Source organism: Bufo bufo, chromosome 10, assembly GCF_905171765.1.
Source record: "Bufo bufo chromosome 10, aBufBuf1.1, whole genome shotgun sequence".
Lineage (NCBI taxonomy): Eukaryota > Metazoa > Chordata > Amphibia > Anura > Bufonidae > Bufo > Bufo bufo.
Window position 1 is genome coordinate 4,778,327 of NC_053398.1, and position 23,941 is coordinate 4,802,267.

General features: G+C 50.4%; 1 protein-coding gene across 3 annotated transcripts in view; it reads right to left on the bottom strand.

The window, feature by feature from the left end:
- Positions 1 to 23,941, bottom strand: part of ABCC8 (ATP binding cassette subfamily C member 8) — an 84,643-nt gene that overhangs the window by 23,751 nt on the left and 36,951 nt on the right. For all 3 annotated transcript variants that reach the window (XM_040409928.1, XM_040409929.1, XM_040409931.1), the window contains 14 exons: positions 18,713 to 18,858; positions 17,566 to 17,671; positions 17,371 to 17,490; positions 16,941 to 17,016; positions 16,750 to 16,855; positions 16,315 to 16,347; positions 16,080 to 16,115; positions 13,343 to 13,441; positions 7,409 to 7,493; positions 7,093 to 7,173; positions 4,368 to 4,505; positions 1,877 to 2,002; positions 639 to 717; positions 56 to 294 (listed from right to left, as the gene is read on the bottom strand). In XM_040409928.1, the coding sequence (XP_040265862.1) occupies positions 56 to 294; positions 639 to 717; positions 1,877 to 2,002; positions 4,368 to 4,505; positions 7,093 to 7,173; positions 7,409 to 7,493; positions 13,343 to 13,441; positions 16,080 to 16,115; positions 16,315 to 16,347; positions 16,750 to 16,855; positions 16,941 to 17,016; positions 17,371 to 17,490; positions 17,566 to 17,671; positions 18,713 to 18,858 (1,470 nt within the window). The remainder of the gene's footprint in view (positions 1 to 55; positions 295 to 638; positions 718 to 1,876; positions 2,003 to 4,367; positions 4,506 to 7,092; positions 7,174 to 7,408; positions 7,494 to 13,342; positions 13,442 to 16,079; positions 16,116 to 16,314; positions 16,348 to 16,749; positions 16,856 to 16,940; positions 17,017 to 17,370; positions 17,491 to 17,565; positions 17,672 to 18,712; positions 18,859 to 23,941) is intronic.

The window sequence follows — 23,941 nt, forward strand, 5'->3', positions numbered from 1 at the left end:
GTCTGAAAGATGCATCCAATCTGCTCACTCCTCACCACACGCATCAGAGGTTTACCTGCCCCGTACAGCCCGAAGACGAAGCATTGAAAATCGCATCCGACGTCCACTTTGCCAGACAGAAATCAATGGCGATCATGAGCGAGTGCTTGAGGAGCTGTGAGAAGACCAGGAGCGGGAGCAGCAGGATCCCGGCTGAGCTCAGGTATTTGCCACATGCTCTCCACGGCATCTTCGCCCTCTGGTGCAGAACGGAAGACAAGTTGTCATCATCATCATCGCTCTCGGAGATCTCTTCTGTAGAGGAGACAATCAGACATCAGGAATAAACATGGAGAGAGGAACGCAGCTCCAGTGTCAGGGTGTCCATGTCAGGAGCAGTGAGTCCAAGTCAGGGGCCAGGACACCCCACACCAGGATCAAGGGAGAACAAGTTGAGGGCCAGAGTGTCCACGTCAGGAGCAGGGGATGTATGACACTGTCGGGGCACCCCACATCTGCCTCATGGGAGCCCAAGTCAGAGGCCTACGTGAAGCGGAAGGAGCCCAAGTCAGGAGCAAACTGCACAAGTCAGAGAGTCCACAAGTCACCCGTGCAGGAGACGACCACCTGCCACACGTCCCCAGCATCCTTCCACCGACCTTCATCTTCCTCATCATCTCCCAGCAGCGTCTCCCTCGAGTATAAGGGTCTCGTAAAGTTCTTCCTCTCTATGATTTCCTGCATAAAACAATCACAGTTATACACGGCGGCCACACCGGCAGGTATGGATATTAGAGCGTCAGCTCTGCTGACAAGGACGGGCTGCTCTCTTGTGCCATATAATCCATCCCAAGCTCCAGTCTCGAATATGGAGACATTCTGGGGATTTCTATTAGACTATCTCTGCTTGATGTCAGTGGGCAGGCTGTGGCCGCTGACAGTGATGTCACCCGTGAGGACTGGCTGTGGCCGCTGACAGTGATGTCACCCATGAGGACTGGCTGTGGCCGCTAACAGTGATGTCACCCGTGAGGACTGGCTGTGGCCGCTGACAGTGATGTCACCCATGAGGACTGGCTGTGGCCGATTGACAGTGATGTCACCCATGAGGACTGGCTGTGGCCGCTGACAGTGATGTCACCCATGAGGACTGGCTGTGGCCGCTAACAGTGATGTCAACCGTGAGGACTGGCTGTGGCCGCTAACAGTGATGTCACCCGTGAGGACTGGCTGTGGCCGCTAACAGTGATGTCACCCGTGAGGACTGGCTGTGGCCGCTGACAGTGATGTCACCCATGAGGACTGGCTGTGGCCGATTGACAGTGATGTCACCCATGAGGACTGGCTGTGGCCGCTGACAGTGATGTCACCCGTGAGGACTGGCTGTGGCCGCTAACAGTGATGTCACCCGTGAGGACTGGCTGTGGCCGCTGACAGTGATGTCACCCATGAGGACTGGCTGTGGCCGATTGACAGTGATGTCACCCATGAGGACTGGCTGTGGCCGCTAACAGTGATGTCACCTGTGAGGACTGGCTGTGGCCGCTAACAGTGATGTCACCCGTGAGGACTGGCTGTGGCCGCTGACAGTGATGTCACCCGTGAGGACTGGCTGTAGCCTCTGACAGTGATGTCACCCATGAGGACTGGCTGTGGCCGCTGACATCGATGTCACCCGTGAGGACAGGCTGTAGCCTCTGACAGTGATGTCACCCGTGAGGACTGGCTGTGGCCGCTGACAGTGATGTCACCCGTGAGGACTGGCTGTGGCCGCTGACAGTGATGTCACCCGTGAGGACTGGCTGTGGCCGCTGACAGTGATGTCACCCATGAGGACTGGCTGTGGCCTCTGACAGTGATGTCACCCGTGAGGACAGGCTGTAACCACTAGGTGCACCTTTTCCAGCTCTTGGTCCTGGCGATTCATGAGCGTCTTCCATTGCTCGTACAGTTCAGGCTCTGAATTCTGGATGTCTTTCAGAGTTCCCTCTCGCTGGATCGTCCCATCCTTCATGGCAATAATCTGAAAAAGCGGAAAGTAAGAAGATGACGGAAGATGAAGAACTGTGCGGAACAATCTATACGTGGCCCCGCCCTCAATACATGGCCCCGCCCTCTATACATGGCCCCGCCCTCTATACATGGCCCCGCCCTCTATACATGGCCCCGCCCTCTATACATGGCCCCGCCCTCTATACATGGCCCCGCCCTCTATACATGGCCCTGCCCTCTATACATGGCCCTGCCCTCTATACATGCCCCGCCCTCTATACATGGCCCCGCCCTCTATACAGGCTGCCAGTACTCTCCATGCTGTGTCACCTACTTGTCGTTTATAGTGATTGGGCCACATTTACTATAATGTCTGCGCCTTTTTTTAGGAGGAAAAATGATGTTTTATTTATTACTCGCATTTACTATGGAAATTGCACCTGTTTTAGAGGCATTTGAGCCTCGTTCATTTTTTTTTAGATTTTTTAGACTATTTCCGAAGTTTTCTAACTTTTGTGACTATTTTCCGACCTATTTACGTAGGTGCGCGTTTTCTTGCGCCGCTTTTTAGTCTCACAAACAGTCTACCCTAGGGCTGGTGTACTTTTCTTCATCTGTTCTGAGAAGTGAGCTGCGGCACATTTTGCCTACTTTCGTGGCGACGTGCTACTGTCCGCTCACTTGCGCCACCAGTCTTAGTGAATATGAACTCGTGTAACTGAAAAACAACCACCAGAACAAGACACCAAGTCTAATACATCAACAGCTGTGTGACTATTAATAAATAATCGGCAAAAGACAAACAGACGAATGAAACGCCTGCCTGACTATATCCCTGAAAACAGACGAGCTCGACAAATGTGTCCCATTCTGTCCTGACATGTAGTGTAAAGCATGGGGGCTGGACTATGATAGCTCAACTTAAGGCTACTTTCACACTTGCGTTGTTCTTTTCCGGCATAGGGCTCTTTCACACCTGCGTTATTGTCTTCCGGCATAGAGTTCCGTCGTCGGGGCTCTATGCCGGAAGAATCCTGATCAGGATTATCCTAATGCATTCTGAATGGAGAGTAATCCGTTCAGGATGCATCAGGATGTCTTCAGTTCCGGTACGGAACGTTTGTTGGCCGGAGAAAATACCGCAGCATGCTGCGCTTTTTGCTCCGGCCAAAAATCCGGAACACTTGCCGCAAGGCCGGATCCGGAATTAATGCCCATTGGAAGGCATTGATCCGGATCCGGCCTTAAGCTAAACGTCGTTTCGGCGCATTGCCGGAGCCGACATTTAGCTTTTTCAGAGTGGTTACCATGGCTGCCGGGACGCTAAAGTCCTGACAGCCATGGTAAGTGTAGCGGGGAGCGGGGGAGCAGTGTACTTACCGTCCGTGCGGCTCCCCGGGCGCTCCAGAGTGACGTCAGGGCGCCCCAAGCGCATGGATCACGTGATCGCATGGATCACGTCATCCATGCGCATGGGGCGCTCTGACGTCATTCTGGAGCGCCCCGGGAGCCGCACGGACTGTAAGTATACCGCTCCCCCGCTCCCCGCTCCTACTATGGCAACCAGGACTTTAATAGCGTCCTGGGTGCCATAGTAACACTGAAAGCATTTGGAAGACGGTTCCGTCTTCAAATGCTTTCAGTACACTTGCGTTTTTCCGGATCCGGAGTGTAATTCCGGCAAGTGGAGTACACGCCGGATCCGGACAACGCAAGTGTGAAAGAGGCCATAGAGTTCCGTCACAGGGGCTCTATACCGGAAAATAACTGATCAGGTATGTCCCCATGCATTCTGAATGGAGAGTAATCCGTTCAGGATGCATCAGGACGTCTTCAGTTCAGTCGTTTTGACTGATCAGGCAAAAGAGAAAACCGTAGCATGCTACGGTTTTATCTCCGGCTAAAAAAACTGAAGACTTGCCTGAATGCCTGATCAGGCATTTTTTCCCATAGGAATGTATTAGTGCCGGATCCGTCCTTCCGGTATGCGCATGCGCAGACTGAAAAAAAGGTGAAAAAATAAATGCCGGATCCGTTTTTGCCGGATGCCACCGGAAAGACGGATCCGGCATTTCAATGCATTTTTTCGACTGATCAGGCATTTTTAAGACTGATCAGGATCCTGATCAGTCTTACTAATGCCATCAGTTAGCATACATTTTGCCTGATCCGGCAGGCAGTTCCGGCGACGGAACTGCTTGCCGGATCTCTCTGCCGCAAGTGTGAAAGTAGCCTAAGGCTCCAGCTAAGGTAAAACAACAGTTCATAACTGTACCATAAAGGGGCAGAGCCGCAGTATAAAGCACAGTGCTGAGGTCTGAGGCTTCATCAGCATGTATGGCTGGTACTTCCCACAAATATCCTACAATCTGCCTGGGCTCAGGGGCGCCCCTTACCCAGTCAGCGTGCGGCAGGTACTGCAGCTTGTGTGTGACCAGCACGGTCGTCGTCTTGCTGTCTCGCAGCATCTTTAGAATACCGTCCTGCATGAGGTGGTCGCTCAGGTGAATGTCCAGAGCGGAGAAGGGGTCGTCCTGTGGGAAATTAACCTCGCAATTATAACTGTGAGGGAGGCAGCTCGCTGGACACCAATTCCAACCCAATACCCCCCAGTAAAGAACACAATGCGACAAACTCTCAGCTGTGAATGGTGAGGAAATGCCCCACAAGAGATTTATCTGCATTGCCCACAGCAACCAACCACAGCACAGCTTTCATTTAGTTTCTGCTCTTGAATAGTGAAAGCTGCGCTGTGATTGGTCGGTACAGACTGTGTCTATTAGGTGATTGGAGGGTTATAAGACTGGACCAGCCCTTAAACTACTTTTCACTCTAAAGTTTATTCTCATTACTTTCTCTCGCTCCCATTCCTCCTCCTGTTGTTTTGTTCTCATTCGCAGTTTTTTCTTATCCCCCCGTGCTTCAATCCTATTTCCTGGTTTGTCATGTGACTGCTGTCCCATCATGCCTTGGGAAAGTGAGACTTGTCCTGACACCAGCAGATCATGTGACACTAACCACGCCCCTTGTTCCTATGTCCTACACTACAAGGCTCCAGAGCAGGTCGTAACCAACAGCAACTGAATACTGAAACCGATTTTCTGCAGGGAGTAATGGCGGCCACTGACAGTGGAATGAGGCCATTCTGCGAAAGGATTGGTAGAACAGCAATATCTGCTGGAGGGACACATTTATATTACTGGCACAGGGGTGTCGGAGGCTTCCATGCAGAGCGTGTGGGTAATAGGGGCAATTCTGTGGGAGGTCTGAGGCGGACACAAGATGGGCGCTGCGGCCACGCTGCGGTTTATGTTGCACATGAAGAAAGGGGACGCCTATAAGGGTAATGTGGCTGACGACTACCCCCACGTGGTGTTCTGTGGCAGCAGACACCGGCTAAATGGTGCCAAGCCTCAATCTACAGAATCACAAAGCCAAGAGGATGGCGCCACGGGAAAGTCTAGCGTTAAGGGCCCTATCAGACTGCCTGAAGGACAAGCAAAAGTGAATGTTGGGGAAACGATCACCAACGATCATTCCTCCCTCATTCAGTTTTAGGGATTATCACATCTCTGATCATAGAGGAAGATCTGCTGCCGATAATCGGGGGTCATTCATCCTCATTACACAGGAGATGTGCTGCAGATAATCGGGCGTCTCATCCTGATTACACGGGAGATGTGCTGCAGATAATCGGGGGTCATTCATCCTCATTACACAGGAAATGTGCTGCAGATAATCGGGCGTCTCTCATCCGGATTACACAGGAGATGTGCTGCTAATTGTTGCCTTATCTGGACACCCTGTGGGATGCGTTATCTGGAGACCCTGTGGGATGCGTTATCTGCACACCCTGTGTGTTGCGTTATCTGGAGACCCTGTGGGATGCGTTATTTGGACATCCTGTGTGTTGCGTTATCTGGAGACCCTGTGGGATGCGTTATTTGGACATCCTGTGTGTTGCGTTATCTGGACACCCTGTGGGATGCGTTATCTGGACACCCTGTGGGATGCGTTATCTGGACACCCTGTGGGATGCGTTATCTGGACACCCTGTGGGATGCGTTATCTGGACACCCTGTGTGTTGCGTTATCTGGAGACCCTGTGGGATGCGTTATCTGGACACCCTGTGGGATGCGTTATCTGGACACCCTGTGGGATGCGTTATCTGGACACCCTGTGGGATGCGTTATCTGGACACCCTGTGGGATGCGTTATCTGGACACCCTGTGGGATGCGTTATCTGGACACCCTGTGGGATGCGTTATCTGGACACCCTGTGGGATGCGTTATCTGGACACCCTGTGGGATGCGTTATCTGGACACCCTGTGGGATGCGTTATCTGGACACCCTGTGGGATGCGTTATCTGGACACCCTGTGGGATGCGTTATCTGGACACCCTGTGGGATGCGTTATCTGGACACCCTGTGGGATGCGTTATCTGGACACCCTGTGGGATGCGTTATCTGGACACCCTGTGGGATGCGTTATCTGGACACCCTGTGGGATGCGTTATCTGGACACCCTGTGGGATGCGTTATCTGGTCACCCTGTGGGATGCGTTATCTGGACACCCTGTGGGATGCGTTATCTGGACACCCTGTGGGATGCGTTATCTGGACACCCTGTGGGATGCGTTATCTGGACACCCTGTGGGATGCGTTATCTGGACACCCTGTGGGATGCGTTATCTGGACACCCTGTGGGATGCGTTATCTGGACACCCTGTGGGATGCGTTATCTGGACACCCTGTGTGTAAGAAGAGACGAGGAATATGGTGCCCTGGACGTGGATTCGTACCAATGTATATGGACTTGCCATTAATAACTTTTCCACCTCTAATTTAGGAATCCCATTGAGACAGGACTATTTTCAGCTAACAACCTGGTATCAAGAACAGGTGATTTTAGGTTTCCTCTATTTTGCTTTGTCTTGAACATAATGAGTGCGACAGAAGAGTTTTACCAGTTCACGTGAGACATGCGAAAGCATCTCTAGTCATATACTGGGATTGGCTATGAGCAGCGGCGCCACAGCTTATCCCTCTTCTCTGCCGCTATACCAATAGCTCCAGATTCACAGCTCACACATACAGCAGACAAGAGGTTAATGCTCACCAGAAACACAACGCTCGCCTGCTGGTACAGCGCCCTCGCCATGCTAATGCGCTGCCGCTGACCCCCGGACAGGTTAATCCCCTGAAATACAAGATATGGAACCATTATAAGAAAGGAAAAGGTTTCTATTAATGGACTGCAATGTTATTGGCAACTGATACATCCGTCTGTCCAGGTCCAGCAGAACTACTAGTCCCAGCAGTCTTTTCACATGTACAAGCAGTAGGCAATCACAGATCCCGACTTCACCAATATAACTGGGACCAGCAAGTGACAACATGGTGCCCCCTGGTGGCCACATACCAGCATTACTTACCCGTTCTCCAATCTGTGTCTGATCTCCATGTGGCAGGATGTCAATATCTGGCTGCAGGGAACAGGCGTCAATCACAGCTTTATACCTGCAGATACATGGTATGGGATCAATCTATCAGAAAAGCCTAATGGAAGGCGAGAACAGCGCAGACCGAAGGAGGAGAACTAAAAAAGACAGGGGGCAGAGAACATCACAGATCTGCAGTGGCAATAAGCGACTCTCAGTATCATTGGAATAATGGATTCTCAGCAGTGGTTAGTCCACAGCTCTTACAGTAGAGAACCAGCTCCTGAAGTGGCTACTCCACAGATTCACAGCTCTTACAGTAAAGAACCAGCTCCTGAAGTGGCTACTCCAGATTCACATCTCTTACAGTAAAGAACCAGCTCCTGAAGTGGCTACTCCACAGATTCACAGCTCTTACAGTAAAGAACCAGCTTCTGAAGTGGCTACTCCACAGATTCACAGCTTTTACAGTAGAGAACCAGCTCCTGAAGTGGCTACTCCACAGATTCACAGCTCTTACAGTAAAGAACCAGCTCCTGAAGTGGCTACTCCACAGCTTCAAATCTCTTACAGTAGAGAACCAGCTCCTGAAGTGGCTACTCCACAGATTCACAGCTCTTACAGTAAAGAACCAGCTCCGGAAGTGGCTACTCCAGATTCACATCTCTTACAGTAAAGAACCAGCTCCTGAAGTGGCTACTCCACAGCTTCAATTCTCTTACAGTAGAGAACCAGCTCCTGAAGTGGCTACTCCACAGATTCACAGCTCTTACAGTAAAGAACCAGCTCCTGAAGTGGCTACTCCACAGATTCACAGCTCTTACAGTAAAGAACCAGCTTCTGAAGTGGCTACTCCACAGATTCACAGCTCTTACAGTAAAAAACCAGCTCCTGAAGTGGCAACTTCACAGATTCACAGCTCTTACAGTAAAGAACCAGCTTCTGAAGTGGCTACTCCACAGATTCACAGCTTTTACAGTAGAGAACCAGCTCCTGAAGTGGCTACTCCACAGATTCACAGCTCTTACAGTAAAGAACCAGCTCCTGAAGTGGCTACTCCACAGATTCACAGCTTTTACAGTAGAGAACCAGCTCCTGGAGTGGCTACTCCAGATTCACAGCTCTTACAGTAAAGAACCAGCTCCTAAAGTGGCTACTCTACAGATTCACAGCTCTTACAGTAAAGAACCAGCTCCTGAAGTGGCTACTCTAGATTCACATCTCTTACAGTAAAGAACCAGCTCCTGAAGTGGCTACTCCACAGCTTCACATCTCTTACAGTAGAGAACCAGCTCCTGAAGTGGCTACTCCACAGATTCACAGCTCTTACAGTAAAGAACCAGCTCCTGAAGTGGCTACTCCACAGATTCACAGCTCTTACAGTAAAGAACCAGCTCCTGAAGTGGCTACTCCACAGATTCACAGCTTTTACAGTAGAGAACCAGCTCCTGAAGTGGCTACTCCACAGATTCACAGCTCTTACAGTAAAGAACCAGCTCCTGAAGTGGCTACTCCACAGATTCACAGCTTTTACAGTAGAGAACCAGCTCCTGAAGTGGCTACTCCACAGATTTACAGCTCTTACAGTAAAGAACCAGCTCCTGAAGTGGCTACTCTAGATTCACATCTCTTACAGTAAAGAACCAGCTCCTGAAGTGGCTACTCCACAGCTTCACATCTCTTACAGTAGAGAACCAGCTCCTGAAGTGGCTACTCCACAGATTCACAGCTCTTACAGTAAAGAACCAGCCCCTAAAGTGGCTACTCTACAGATTCACAGCTCTTACAGTAAAGAACCAGCTCCTGAAGTGGCTACTCCACAGATTCACAGCTCTTACAGTAAAGAACCAGTTCCTGAAGTGGCTACTCCACAGATTCACAGCTTTTACAGTAGAGAACCAGCTCCTGAAGTGGCTACTCCACAGATTTACAGCTCTTACAGTAAAGAACCAGCTCCTGAAATGGCTACTGCACAGATTCACATCTCTTACAGTTAAGAACCAGCTCCTGAAGTGGCTACTCCACAGATTCACAGCTCTTACAGTAAAGAACCAGCTCCTGAAGTGGCTACTCCACAGATTCACAGCTTTTACAGTAGAGAACCAGCTCCTGAAGTGGCTACTCCACAGACTCACAGCTCTGACAGTAAAGAACCAGCTCCTGAAGTGGCTACTCCACAGATTCACAGCTCTTACAGTAAAGAACCAGCTCCTGAAGTGGCTACTCCACAGATTCACAGCTTTTACAGTAGAGAACCAGCTCCTGAAGTGGCTACTCCACAGATTTACAGCTCTTACAGTAAAGAACCAGCTCCTGAAATGGCTACTGCACAGATTCACATCTCTTACAGTTAAGAACCAGCTCCTGAAGTGGCTACTCCACAGATTCACAGCTTTTACAGTAAAGAACCAGCTCCTGAAGTGGCTACTCCAGATTCACATCTCTTACAGTAAAGAACCAGCTCCTGAAGTGGCTACTCCACAGCTTCAAATCTCTTACAGTAGAGAACCAGCTCCTGAAGTGGCTAATCCACAGATTCACAGCTTTTACAGTAGAGAACCAGCTCCTGAAGTGGCTACTCCACAGATTCACAGCTCTTACAGTAAAGAACCAGCTCCTGAAGTGGCTACTCCACAGATTCACAGCTCTTACAGTAAAGAACCAGCTCCTGAAGTGGCTACTCCACAGATTCACAGCTCTTACAGTAAAGAACCAGCTCCTGAAGTGGCTACTCCACAGATTCACAGCTCTTACAGTAAAGAACCAGCTCCTGAAGTGGCTACTCCACAGATTCACAGCTCTTACAGTAAAGAACCAGCTCCTGAAGTGGCTACTCCAGATTCACATCTCTTACAGTAAAGAACCAGCTCCTGAAGTGGCTACTCCACAGATTCACAGCTCTTACAGTAAAGAACCAGCTTCTGAAGTGGCTACTCAACAGATTCACAGCTCTTACAGTAAAGAACCAGCTCCTGAAGTGGCTACTCCACAGATTCACAGCTTTTACAGTAGAGAACCAGCTCCTGAAGTGGCTACTCCACAGACTCACAGCTCTGACAGTAAAGAACCAGCTCCTGAAGTGGCTACTCCACAGATTCACATCTCTTACAGTAAAGAACCAGCTCCTGGAGTGGCTACTCCAGATTCACATCTCTTACAGTAAAAAAACAGCTCCTGAAGTGGCTACTCCACAGATTTACATCTCTTACAGTAGAGAACCAGCTTCTGAAGTGGCTACTCCACAGATTTAAATCTCTTACAGTAGAGAACCAGCTCCTGAAGTGGCTACTCCACAGATTCACAGCTCTTACAGTAAAGAACCAGCTTCTGAAGTGGCTACTCCACAGCTTCACATCTCTTACAGTAGAGAACCAGCTCCTGAAGTGGCTACTCCACAGATTCACAGCTCTTACAGTAAAGAACCAGCCCCTAAAGTGGCTACTCTACAGATTCACAGCTCTTACAGTAAAGAACCAGCTCCTGAAGTGGCTACTCCACAGATTCACAGCTCTTACAGTAAAGAACCAGCTCCTGAAGTGGCTACTCCACAGATTCACAGCTTTTACAGTAGAGAACCAGCTCCTGAAGTGGCTACTCCACAGATTCACAGCTCTTACAGTAAAGAACCAGCTCCTGAAGTGGCTACTCCACAGATTCACAGCTTTTACAGTAGAGAACCAGCTCCTGAAGTGGCTACTCCACAGATTTACAGCTCTTACAGTAAAGAACCAGCTCCTGAAGTGGCTACTGCACAGATTCACATCTCTTACAGTTAAGAACCAGCTCCTGAAGTGGCTACTCCACAGATTCACAGCTCTTACAGTAAAGAACCAGCTCCTGAAGTGGCTACTCCAGATTCACATCTCTTACAGTAAAGAACCAGCTCCTGAAGTGGCTACTCCACAGATTCACAGCTCTTACAGTAAAGAACCAGCTCCTGAAGTGGCTACTCCAGATTCACATCTCTTACAGTAGAGAACCAGCTCCTGAAGTGGCTACTCCACAGCTTCAAATCTCTTACAGTAGAGAACCAGCTCCTGAAGTGGCTAATCCACAGATTCACAGCTTTTACAGTAGAGAACCAGCTCCTGAAGTGGCTACTCCACAGATTCACAGCTCTTACAGTAAAGAACCAGCTCCTGAAGTGGCTACTCCACAGATTCACAGCTCTTACAGTAAAGAACCAGCTCCTGAAGTGGCTACTCCACAGATTCACAGCTCTTACAGTAAAGAACCAGCTCCTGAAGTGGCTACTCCACAGATTCACAGCTCTTACAGTAAAGAACCAGCTCCTGAAGTGGCTACTCCAGATTCACATCTCTTACAGTAAAGAACCAGCTCCTGAAGTGGCTACTCCACAGATTCACAGCTCTTACAGTAAAGAACCAGCTTCTGAAGTGGCTACTCAACAGATTCACAGCTCTTACAGTAAAGAACCAGCTCCTGAAGTGGCTACTCCACAGATTCACAGCTTTTACAGTAGAGAACCAGCTCCTGAAGTGGCTACTCCACAGACTCACAGCTCTGACAGTAAAGAACCAGCTCCTGAAGTGGCTACTCCACAGATTCACATCTCTTACAGTAAAGAACCAGCTCCTGGAGTGGCTACTCCAGATTCACGACTCTTTCAGTAAAAAAACAGCTCCATGAAGTGGCTACTCCACAGATTTACATCTCTTACAGTAGAGAACCAGCTTCAGAAGTGGTTACTCCACAGATTTACAGCACTTACAGTAGAGAACCAGCTTCTGAAGTGGCTACTCCACAGATTTACATCTCTTACAGTAGAGAACCAGCTCCTGAAGTGGCTACTCCACAGATTCACATCTCTTACAGTAGAGAACCAGCTCCTGAAGTGGCTACTCCACAGATTCACAGCTCATAGTAAAGAACCAGCTCCTGAAGTGGCTACTCCACAGATTTACATCTCTTACAGTAAAGAACCAGCTCCTGAAGTGGCTACTCCACAGATTCACATCTCTTACAGTAAAGAACCAGCTCCTGAGGTGACTACTCCACAGATTCACAGCTTTTACAGCAGAGAACCAGCTCCTGAAGTGGCTACTCGAAAGCTCTTACAGTAAAGAACCAGTTTCTCAGGTGACTGCTTTACAGATTAACAGTTCTTACAGTAGAGAAAGGTGAAAACTCCACATAATCATAGCTCCCACTGTAAAGAACCAGGCCCCGAGGTGGCAAAGCCACAGATTCACAGCTCTTACAGTAAAGAATCACCTCCTAGGGTGGATACTCTAAAGCAGCTCTTACAGTACAGAAGCAGCTCCTGAGGCGACTACTCCGCAGATTCACAGGAGGGGGCGCTCTGGTCTCTCTGACATGGATCAGTTTTTCTCCATAGGCTCGTCATCTATTTATATACAGGCTCTCTCGTCCTCCGGGCCCCTGAGCAGGTTATCTTCATAGGCTCGTCATCTATTTATATACAGGCTCTCTCGTCCTCCGGGCCCCTGAGCAGGTTATCTTCATAGGCTCGTCATCTATGTATATACAGGCTCTCTCGTCCTTCGGGCCCCTGAGCAGGGTTTCGCCATAGGCTCGTCATCTATGTATATACAGGCTCTCTCGTCCTCCGGGCCCCTGAGCAGGTTTTCTCCATAGGCTCGTCATCTATGTATATACAGGCTCTCTCGTCCTCCGGGCCCCTGAGCAGTTTTCCTCCATAGGCTCGTCATCTATGTATATACAGGCTCTCTCGTCCTCCGGGCCCCTGAGCAGTCTTTCTTCATAGGCTCGTCATCTATGTATATACAGGCTCTCTCGTCCTCCGGGCCCCTGAGCAGGTTTTCTCCATGGGAGTCGGGCCCCCGCCCATCTGATACTGATAACCTATCCTGAGGGTAAGTTATCATTAACCCCTTCACTTCCTGACCAAGCAGACAGTGGCACAAAGACTCAGCAGAACCTCACTTTTGCTTATTGAAGGGGCTCTCAAACGTGATGTTTTCTTCCACCGTAGCGTTCAGAAGCCAGGGCTTCTGTGAGGCGTACGCCACCGCCCCCCGCCTCCTGAAAAAGAGCACAAGGGTTAGCATTAAGTGGGGCGCAATAGAGTGCATGCTCTTCAGCCCAAGCACACTGACCATCTCCATACTGCAATATTTCAGAGAGTGAGGGGAAGGGGAAAGGAAGGGGAGGGTCTAGAAGGGCCGGAAGGGAGAGGCTAGAAGGGCCGGAAGGGAGAGGAAGAGGAAGGGAGAGGAAGGGGAGGAGCTAGATGGGCAGGAAGGGAGAGTAAGAAGAAGATGAGGGGCTAGAAGGTCAGGAAGGGAGAGTAAGAGGAAGGGGAGGGGCTAGAAGGGCAGGAAGGGAGAGTAAGAGGAAGGGGAGGGGCTAGAAGGGCAGAGGGAGAAGTTAGAAGGGGAGGAAGTGAGTGAAGGGTAGGGGGGGCTAGAAAGGCATGAAGTGGTTAAAAGGAAGAGAAGTAGTTAAAAGGGCAGAGAGGGAGAGGAACGGGAGGTGCTAGAAGGGCAAACAAGGATAGTGAGAGGAAGGGCAGGGGCAAGAAGGGCAGGAAGTGACAGGGAGGGCAGGGGCAAGAAGTGACAGGGAGGGCAGGGGCAAGAAGGGCAGGAAGTGACAGGGAGGGCAGGGGCAAGAAGGGCAGGAAGTGACAGGGAGGGCAGGGGGATTGAGTTGGAGGGGCTCTCTTTTTTCCCCCTAATCCTCCCATTTTGTGGTGGATGAAAGGGGTGGCGCTGTCACCTGCCGTGTCCATCTCGGGGAGCTGTATGATTGGGGTGATCTCCTGCAGCGTGATGTAGATGTGACTAAGAACCGCGCCCGGGACTAGAGTCAGAATGCAGTCTCCGGCCCGAGGCGCTGAAGCCAATGGATTCCGCAAATTCTGCGTCTCCTAAACATAAGACCTGGTTTATCAGGAAGATTAGTTCTTGAAGCCGCAAATGTCTGCACAGTATCTGCCTGATGAGAAAGTGGTGAAAAACCTATGACGGCTTAATGTTCCGAGGAGGGCGGGGTATGACCGCTGTACGTTCCGAGGAGGGCGGGGTATGACCGCTGTATGTTCCGAGGAGGGCGGGGTATGACCGCTTTACGTTCCGAGGAGGGCAGGGTATGACCGCTTTACGTTCCGAGGAGGGCGGGGTATGACCGCTTTGCGTTCCGAGGAGGGCGGGGTATGACCGCTTTGCGTTCCGAGGAGGGCGGGGTATGACCGCTTTGCGTTCCGAGGAGGGCGGGGTATAACCGCTTTGCGTTTTGAGGAGCGCAGGATTTGTGACATACATCAGCTCCCAGCAGTTCCCGCCTGTAGCACTGGGTATGTAAGAGGAAGAAGGCGGAGCTCCCGCTGTCAGAGGAAGAAGGCGGAGCGCCCGCTGTCAGAGGAAGAAGGCGGAGCGCCCGCTGTCAGAGGAAGAAGGCGGAGCGCCCGCTGTCAGAGGAAGAAGGCGGAGCGCCCGCTGTCAGAGGAAGAAGGCGGAGCGCCCGCTGTCAGAGGAAGAAGGCGGAGCGCCCGCTGTCAGAGGAAGAAGGCGGAGCGCCCGCTGTCAGAGGAAGAAGGCGGAGCGCCCGCTGTCAGAGGAAGAAGGCGGAGCGCCCGCTGTCAGAGGAAGAAGGCGGAGCGCCCGCTGTCAGAGGAAGAAGGCGGAGCGCCCGCTGTCAGAGGAAGAAGGCGGAGCGCCCGCTGTCAGAGGAAGAAGGCGGAGCGCCCGCTGTCAGAGGAAGAAGGCGGAGCGCCCGCTGTCAGAGGAAGAAGGCGGAGCGCCCGCTGTCAGAGGAAGAAGGCGGAGCGCCCGCTGTCAGAGGAGGAAGGCGGAGCGCCCGCTGTCAGAGGAAGAAGGCGGAGCGCCCGCTGTCAGAGGAAGAAGGCGGAGCGCCCGCTGTCAGAGGAAGAAGGCGGAGCGCCCGCTGTCAGAGGAAGAAGGCGGAGCCCCCGCTGTCAGAGGAAGAAGGCGGAGCGCCCGCTGTCAGAGGAAGAAGGCGGAGCGCCCGCTGTCAGAGGAAGAAGGCGGAGCCCCCGCTGTCAGAGGAAGAAGGCGGAGCCCCCGCTGTCAGAGGAAGAAGGCGGAGCCCCCGCTGTCAGAGGAAGAAGGCGGAGCCCCCGCTGTCAGAGGAAGAAGGCGGAGCCCCCGCTGTCAGAGGAAGAAGGCGGAGCGCCCCCTGTCAGAGGAAAATGGCGGAGCGCCCGCAGTCAGAGGAAAATGGCGGAGCGCCCCCTGTCAGAGGAAGAAGGGGGAGCGCCCCCTGTCAGAGGAAGAAGGGGGAGTTCCTTCAGAGTGTGTTGCTGCGCCTCCATACTCTCTTTAGTTTTTAGTGATATTTGGATGCGGTGGGAGGAGTCAGTCACACCACTTTCGGTTTTGTGACCTTTGGAGGCGGTGGGAGGAGTCAGTCACACCACTTTCGGTTTTGTGACCTTTGGAGGCGGTGGGAGGAGTCAGTCACACCACTTTCGGTTTTGTGACCTTTGGAGGCGGTGGGAGGAGTCAGTCACACCACTTTCGGTTTTGTGACCTTTGGAGGCGGTGGGAGGAGTCAGCGACTTTCCATCTCTTTTTATTTATCAAAACGAAGAGCAAATGAATATATAAACAAATGATCTTCAGGAAAGGAGGGAGCAGCGCAACTGGTCGCTATGTGACTTTCCTGCACGGAACTGCGAGGACAATGACCCAGAAGTCACCTGATCTCCACATCCATGGCTGCCTCCCGCTCTGCGCTGTAAAACAAGAGACAGGTGTAAGAACATGGAGGGTCTTCAAGACTCCCCCCACTGCGTTAATCCCAGCATTTGAAAGGCACTCGATGGAGCGGACAGAGCCCCCACGCTTTGTCGAGTTGACAGCGCCCCCCATGGTGTGTTAGCGCAGACGCACTGGAGCGCTACCTCTCCCCCCTCCATATCTCAGGACACTCACCTCATGTCCTCCGCCGCCTCACCGTCAGCAACTCTGGAAAATAAAGCACAAGTCATTAGGTGCAGTAAATGGCAGCAATCTGCAGCTGAGCAAACAGATTAGAGGCGATCGTACACGGGACGCTGACTCCAGCACCTGATCACTCAGCGAGGCCGGAGCAACAGCACGCCTCGCACCCCGCTGATAAGAGGATTAATGCACCGTGAATCATGAGCTGAGCGTAAGCTGGCTGACAACCAGTGTGGACGCACCACAGACCCCCCACTTATAGATAAGCCGGCTGACAACCAGTGTGGACACACCACAGACCCCCCACTTATAGATAAGCCGGCTGACAACCAGTGTGGACACACCACAGACCCCCCACTTATAGATAAGCCGGCTGACAACCAGTGTGGACGTACTACTGAACCCCCCTAGTTCTGGAGCTCTCACCTGTTCCAGAATACGTCCCCGGAGATCTTGTGCATTTCGCCAAGCGTGGCCATTAAGAGCGAGGACTTCCCGCAGCCGACCTGTCCGACGATCATAGTCAGCTGACCTGGGGGCGGGGAGAACGCCGTCAAATACTGCTGTATAGTATACCAGGAGGAGCAGAGCATCATGGGAGAGGAGGAGTAAATCACCTCGAGGAATCCGGATGTCAATGCTTGATAGTGCGGGCGTGCCCTCCGGAGTCCACGTGAAAAACCCGCTGCTGACCTGCAGAGGAGAATATGAGTTACCACTGGATGATAGCGGGGCCCCTCCCCCAGAATGCCCCCCCTCCTCCCAGTGGATAGACAGTGACCCCCCGTACTCTCCGTGGATACACAGTGACCCCCCCGTACTCCCCGTGGATACACAGTGATCCCACTCCTTCCCGTGGATACACAGTGCCCCCCCCCCTCCTCCCCATGGGTACACAGTGACCCCCCTCCTCCTCCCCGTGGATACACAGTGACCCCCCTTCTTCCCGTGGATACACAGTGACCGACCCTCTTCCCCTTGGATACACAGTGATCCCCCCCCCTCCCCACCCTGTCGTGGGTGCAAGATTTGGGGGTTCATCCTCGCCTTTATACAGACTTCCTCTTCCTCCTCCCCTTGGGGGTCGCTCTCGGGCCTCCGCTGGGGGCAGCTGACAACGTTCCAATCGTCTCTGATCGGCCTCTTACGATTGACCACCTTGAGGGGCTGTGCCGGGGAGAGAGTGTGTTGGTGATAGCGGCGGTGGTCAAGGTCATGTGACTCGCATTTCCGGTAACTCACCAGCGCCTGATACTTGTTCTGATGCCCCGTCTTGTGGGAGAGCGCACACCTCTCCGTCTCCTCGCCAATCTCCTCGCTGGAGAAGAACTCGCTGAGCTTCTGGACGCTACAAGAACCGGAAATACAAAACATCAACATTTCAAGACGTCCGCCCCTCGCCCAACAAGGTAACGGCGTCACTGCAGGAGATCAACGGGTCAGGGAGAGCACTATAAGACAGCCACCACCACTGCTCCGCCACCTACCTGCAGGTCCCAGAGAGCTACCACCACCGCTCAGCCACCGACCTGCAGGTATCATGGAGCTACCACCACTGCATGCTCAGCCACTGACTGCCACTTACTTGAAGGTACCACATTAGCTACCACCACTGCTCAGCCACCATCCGCCACTTACCTGCAGGTACCATAGAGCTACCACCACTGCCCAGCCACCGACCGCCACCTACCTGCAGGTCCCAGAGAGCTACCACCACTGCTCAGCCACCTACCTGCAGGTACCACATAGCTACCACCATTGCTCAGCCACCGACCGCCACCTACCTGCAGGTACCACATAGCTGCCACCACTGCTCAGCCACTGACCTACACCTACCTGAAGGTACCACATAGCGACCACCACTGCTCAGCCACCGACCACCACCTACCTGCAGGTACCATGGAGCTACCACCACTGCTCGCTCAGCCACTGACTGCCACTTACTTGAAGGTACCACATTAGCTACCACCACTGGTCAGCCACCATCCGCAACTTTCCTGCAGGTACCATAGAGCTACCACCACTGCCCAGCCACGGACTGACACTTATCTGCAGGTCCCAGAGAGCTACCACCACTGTTCAGCCACTTACTGCCACCTACCTGCAGGTACCACATAGCTACCACCAGAGATCAGTCACTGATCAACACCTACCCACAGATACCATGGAGCTACCACCAAAGCTCAGCAATTGAAAGACACTTACCTGCAGGTACCATGGAGCTACCACCACGGCTCAGCCACTGACCGCCACCATTGCTCTGCAACTGAACATTACTTAACTGCACGTCCCATAGATTTCCCCTCCCAGTGCCCTCACCCCCATAAGACACTGAATGCCTCTACCCACTACACGCCCGCTTTCAGCACCGCTGCTCACTATTGTTTACCTGACCAGCGCTTTAACAGTGGAGCGGACTACACTGGACAGTAAGAATAATGGCGTCACCAGGATGTGGAAAAGGGAGAGAGAAGCAAAGGCTACGGCCGGGGAGAAGTCATCGTAGCTCAGGAGATGCACATGGACCACAAATGTCTGGATGAAAAGAGAAGTTATTCATCAATAACTTATTCATCAATACTTGCATGTCCCTGGGAAAGTGCCACCATACTTCAGTAGGATCCAAAAACCAGGACTAGGTCTCCATTCCCTCCTTCGACCACAAAACTACAGCAGATCCGCGCTCTGTGTAACCAATGCGAGTTCTACTGAGAGACCAATGAGTCGCTTTCCGATATCGCTCCTCTCCACGCACACGCAGAGGATCTCTATACGTCATGCCTTCAATCGGAAAACCGCATTGTCTAGATCCACATAAAAGCTTCTGCCCAGACACTTTATTTACTCATAAGATAGGCATCTTGAATTGCACATAAAATCAGTCCCAATTGCCCGACCCGGGTTTTGCTCGGCTTCGTCAGGGGCCTCCTGGATTTTCACCAAGTATGGGCGGTATTTGTTAAGACATTGCGATACCTCATTTCTGTGTCCTGTCGTTATACATTTAAATATATCATAATATTCCTCCTTTTAAAATAACCCAAAAAAATGCTGTTTTAAACACAATACTAGTATATTCAATAATAAAATAGCCTCATCCCGATTCATTTCATCCAACCCGTCTGTAAGTTGTATTCGGCCCCATTTCCGACATCCTCCAACTTCAGATCTAGTTGTAAATAAAAGTGTCTTCACATTTAGCCTCATCCGATATCTGAACTTTCTACCTTACAAACGGCCAACATGAAGAACTCCTATCAGACCATCAGGTATCATATAGTCAGGAGGTACCGGGTCGGCACCGCGTGTCCAGTTATTATATTTTACTCCTAATACATACGCACCGATCTGATGCCCCGTTCAGTATTTAACCCCTCTGGTTGTAGCGTCTGCATACTGTAAATCCACCGCCACCTGTTCCTCACACACTTCACCCCCAAAACTTCACAGGGAGGCTGTGTGTGTCCAGAACAAGAAGTAAAGGAGAAAAAAACACTAAAAATACCGTAAGGTTTTAGAAGATTATTAAAATAATAAGGTATAAAAATGGAGAGAGAAATGTGAACAGAGAAGAGGAGAGACAAATAAAAATGCTGAAACATTGACGACCTTACCTGAGCAAGGGAAAACGAGCGGATACAAAAGAGACACCTGTAGGGGTCATTATGGAAGACATACTCGACAGGTTAGGCAATGTCGGGGAGGAAATGGAGGGGCTCAGTATGATCAGGGATATCAGAAACCGGCCCATTTCTATCAAGAACAGAGAAGGTGCACTCATGAAAATAGAGAAGTATCAAATTGGAGGAATAATAACTTTGGGTATAATCAACAAAGAAGATTTGGCGATACAGAGGGATATAGACAGAGCCGTCCATCTTACCTCCAGGGTCAGAACAGACCGCTAATTATCCTAGATATGGAAAAGAAAAGAAAAAGAAAGAGCAGAGGTTAATGAGTCGGATGAAGAAAGAAAGAAAAATGGGAGAAGAACATTCTCCACATCAGATGACCAAACGGATACTGGTAGAAAAGGCAAGTGCAAATCAGGAAGCAGAGATAAAAAATACCAGATGAAAGGAAGACAGAGGAGGGAAGAAGAGATCTAAGCCCTCGAGCAAAGAAGGCGAGGGAGAGGGATCTAGAACCTCAGTACATGTCAACTGACGAAGGATGAAAAGATGGTTCTGAAGAAGGGTTTCAAGTGCGGCCCAACCTCTGTGGGAAAGCTTGATGTTCATAGATAAGTTAGACAAGTGAATCTTCTCAAGTAGAATCACACAGCAGGACACAGAGAGAGGACTACATACATGATCACCTCACTCCGAAAGAAATGAGCATTTTATCCGAAAAACACGGAAAATGATTGCATAGAAGCGTTTCAGAGGGGAGTTTAGAAAGAACTGAAGGACATGGGTAAAAAGCAGAGACAGAATACGAATCTGACAAAAAAGGAAAAGGAGGCCTTGAAGGGTCTGGAAAAGAAGGACCAAATAGTCATAGTAAACCGACTGATGGGGCGGATTGTGGCGTTTGATAAGATTAATTATAAGAGGGAAATGCAAAATATATTAAATGACGCATCTACATACAAGTTATTAAAGAGTAATCTGGTTAATAAATATAAAAGAGCTTATTAGATAGAGGACGTGAAGAAGGAATATTAGATACAAGGGAATCTGACCCATCACACCCGTCATTTATTTTCAGAAAAATCCTCAGGGTAGAGCGATCATCTCGGGGGTTGACTCTTGCACTGGCAGAGTCTCAGAATATGTAGATGTTTACCCCCATCTTATCTGAAAGACACAGGGCAAGTCCTAGAGGAAGTAAATGAACCATCACACCCAAAGACATAGGAGGAGAACCTCAAGGGGAACCAGAGGAAGCTTATTTTAGGTTGCATAGATTTCTGTTTGGTGCTTAACTATTTTTGGAGGTGATTATTACCTGCAGACGAATGGTATGGCGACGGGTGTGAAATTCGCGCCCAGTTTTGCAAATCTATTTATGGCGGACTGGGAAAGTGTTTTCATAGCTCCACTCCTCGGAAATGAGGGTGGGGGGGAATGGGAACTTAATACTGTGGAGAAGATACATAGACGACTGTGCATCTGGAAAGGGCAGGAGGGGGCATTACGTGATTTTATAAAATACATAAATGAGAACAATTGGAACATCAGATTTAGAGGAAACATCAGTGGGGATTCTATTCGTTTTTTTTGGATCTAGAGATTTTTGTGGGAGAAAGGAAGCTGCACACGAGGACTTACTTTAAAGGGAACCTGTCCTGTGGATATTTGATTATAATCTAACTAATTATATACAATCATAAACTACTAAAAAGTGCCTTAGATGTATTCACTTACTGGTGTGACAGATGGTTACCTCATAATATACACACAAAGATGCCGCATGCTAATGAGCTGATTTGAGTCCAGCGTGATGTCATTGAGTCCAGTGTTTTTTTTAATTCAGAGCTATAGCCACTCCCCTGCCCACCTGCTGCTGATTCATATGGAAAATAATTCAGCAGCAGGTGGGCGGGGAGAGTCAGGAGCTCATGAATATTCAGGACTCATCATTATCAGCTGGAGCTTTTCAATACAAGATGTTGGCAGATTGACCGGGTCAATTACAGAAAATGACCCAGCATTGTGCTAAGAGAATCAGTCACTTATTTATGTTGCCCTTAGTTAGGACACCATAAAACTGGTGACAGGTTCCCTTTAAGCCGACGGATCGTAACGGCTACATAGATATAAATAGTTGCCACTATAAACCCTGGATTAAAAATATTCCCAAAAGGCAATTCCAGAGAGTTTTTAGGAATTGTACAAAGATAAAAGACTATGAGGAACAGAGCCTAAGAGTACAAGAAAAATGTGAGGAAAAGGGGCAAAGGAGGTGATATTGATAAAGAATAGGGAGGAAACAGCCAAAGGGAACAGAACACAAAAGCTGAAAATAAGTGAAGAAGATCGACATAGTAAGAAGACGCAATAAAGGGATTTTAGAGTGAAAGGCAACACGTGGTGTCACAGTTAAGGGGGTGATCTAGGCGCTGGAGCGTCCGTGCGGACTGCAAAACGGAGGGAGAACATTAAAAGTAAGAATTAGAGATGGCATTCACAGTATGAAGAAGGGGCTGGACACACAGCCTCCCGGATCACTTTAAGAGGGGCTTGAAGTTTATGGGGGTGAAGTGTGTGAGGAACAGGTGGCGGTGGATTTACAGTATGCAGACGCTACAACACGAGGGGTTAAATACTGAACGGGGCATCAGATCGGTGCCTAGGTATTAGGAGTAAAATATAATAACTGGACACGCGGTGCCGACCCGGTACCTTCTGAATATATGATACCTGATGGTCTGATGGGAGTTCTTCATGTTGGCCGTTTGTAAGGTAGAAAGTTCAGATATCGGATGAGGCTAAATGTGAAGACACTTTTATTTACAACCAGCAGAAGGACGCGGCTTCGCTCGGGGAGATTTCATCTATTTCATTTAATGTTTCTGTGTGTCGTTAAAAGATATCAACACTATCCACTATAAGAGTGACCTCCACAGCCCCCCGCCCCCAAAACAGTGACCTCCACAGCCCCCCCCCCTTAACACCGACCCCCCCCCCCCCACAGTGCCCCGTCCCTTAAAATAGGACCTCCACAGCAGCCCAACCCCTTAACTTTGACCTTTACAGCAGCCTTCCCCTTTAACAGTGACTTTCCCAGCATACCAGCATATCAAGGGACAGTGACCTCCACAGGGGCCCGCCCCCTTAAGGCTACTTTCACACTAGCGTTCAGAACGGATGCGTCTGCATTAAAACTTAGAAAATTTTCTAAGTGTGAAAGATGTCTGAGCGGATCCGTTCAGACTTTACATTGAAAGTCAATGGGAAACGGATCCGCTTGAAGATTGAGCCATATTGTGTCATCTTCAAGCGGATCCGTCCCCATTGACTTCCATTGTAAGTCTGGACGGATCCGCTCGCCTCCGCACGGCCAGGCTGCAAGCAGCGTTCAGGTGTCCGCTCACTGAGCGGAGCGGAGGCTGAGCGCTGGCAGGCGGATGCATTCTCAGCGGATCCGCCTCCACTGAGAATGCATTGGGGCCAGACGGATGCGTTCGGGGCCGCTCGTGAGCCCCTTCAAACGGTGCGCACGAGCGGACACCCGAACGCTAGTGTGAAAGTAGCCTAACAGAGACCTTTACTGGATCGGGAGCGTGTCTTTTTGAACAGCTCACTCCAGGTTGGATGAAATGAATCGGGATGAGGATATTTTATTATTGAATATACTAGTATTGTGTTTAAAACAGCATTTTCTTGGTTATTTTAAAAGGAGGAATATTATGATATATTTAAATGTATAACGATAGGACACGGAAATGAGGTATCGCAATGTTTTAACAAATACCGCCCATACTTGGTGAAAATCCAGGAGGCCCCTGACGAAGCCGAGCAAAACCCGGGTCGGGCATTGGGACTGATTTTATGTGCAATTCAAGATGCCTATCTGGAGAGTACATAAAGTGTCTGGGCAGAAGCTTTTATGTGGATCTAGACCATGCGGTTTTCCAATTGGTTACACAAAGCGCGGTAGGTGACGGGGGCTG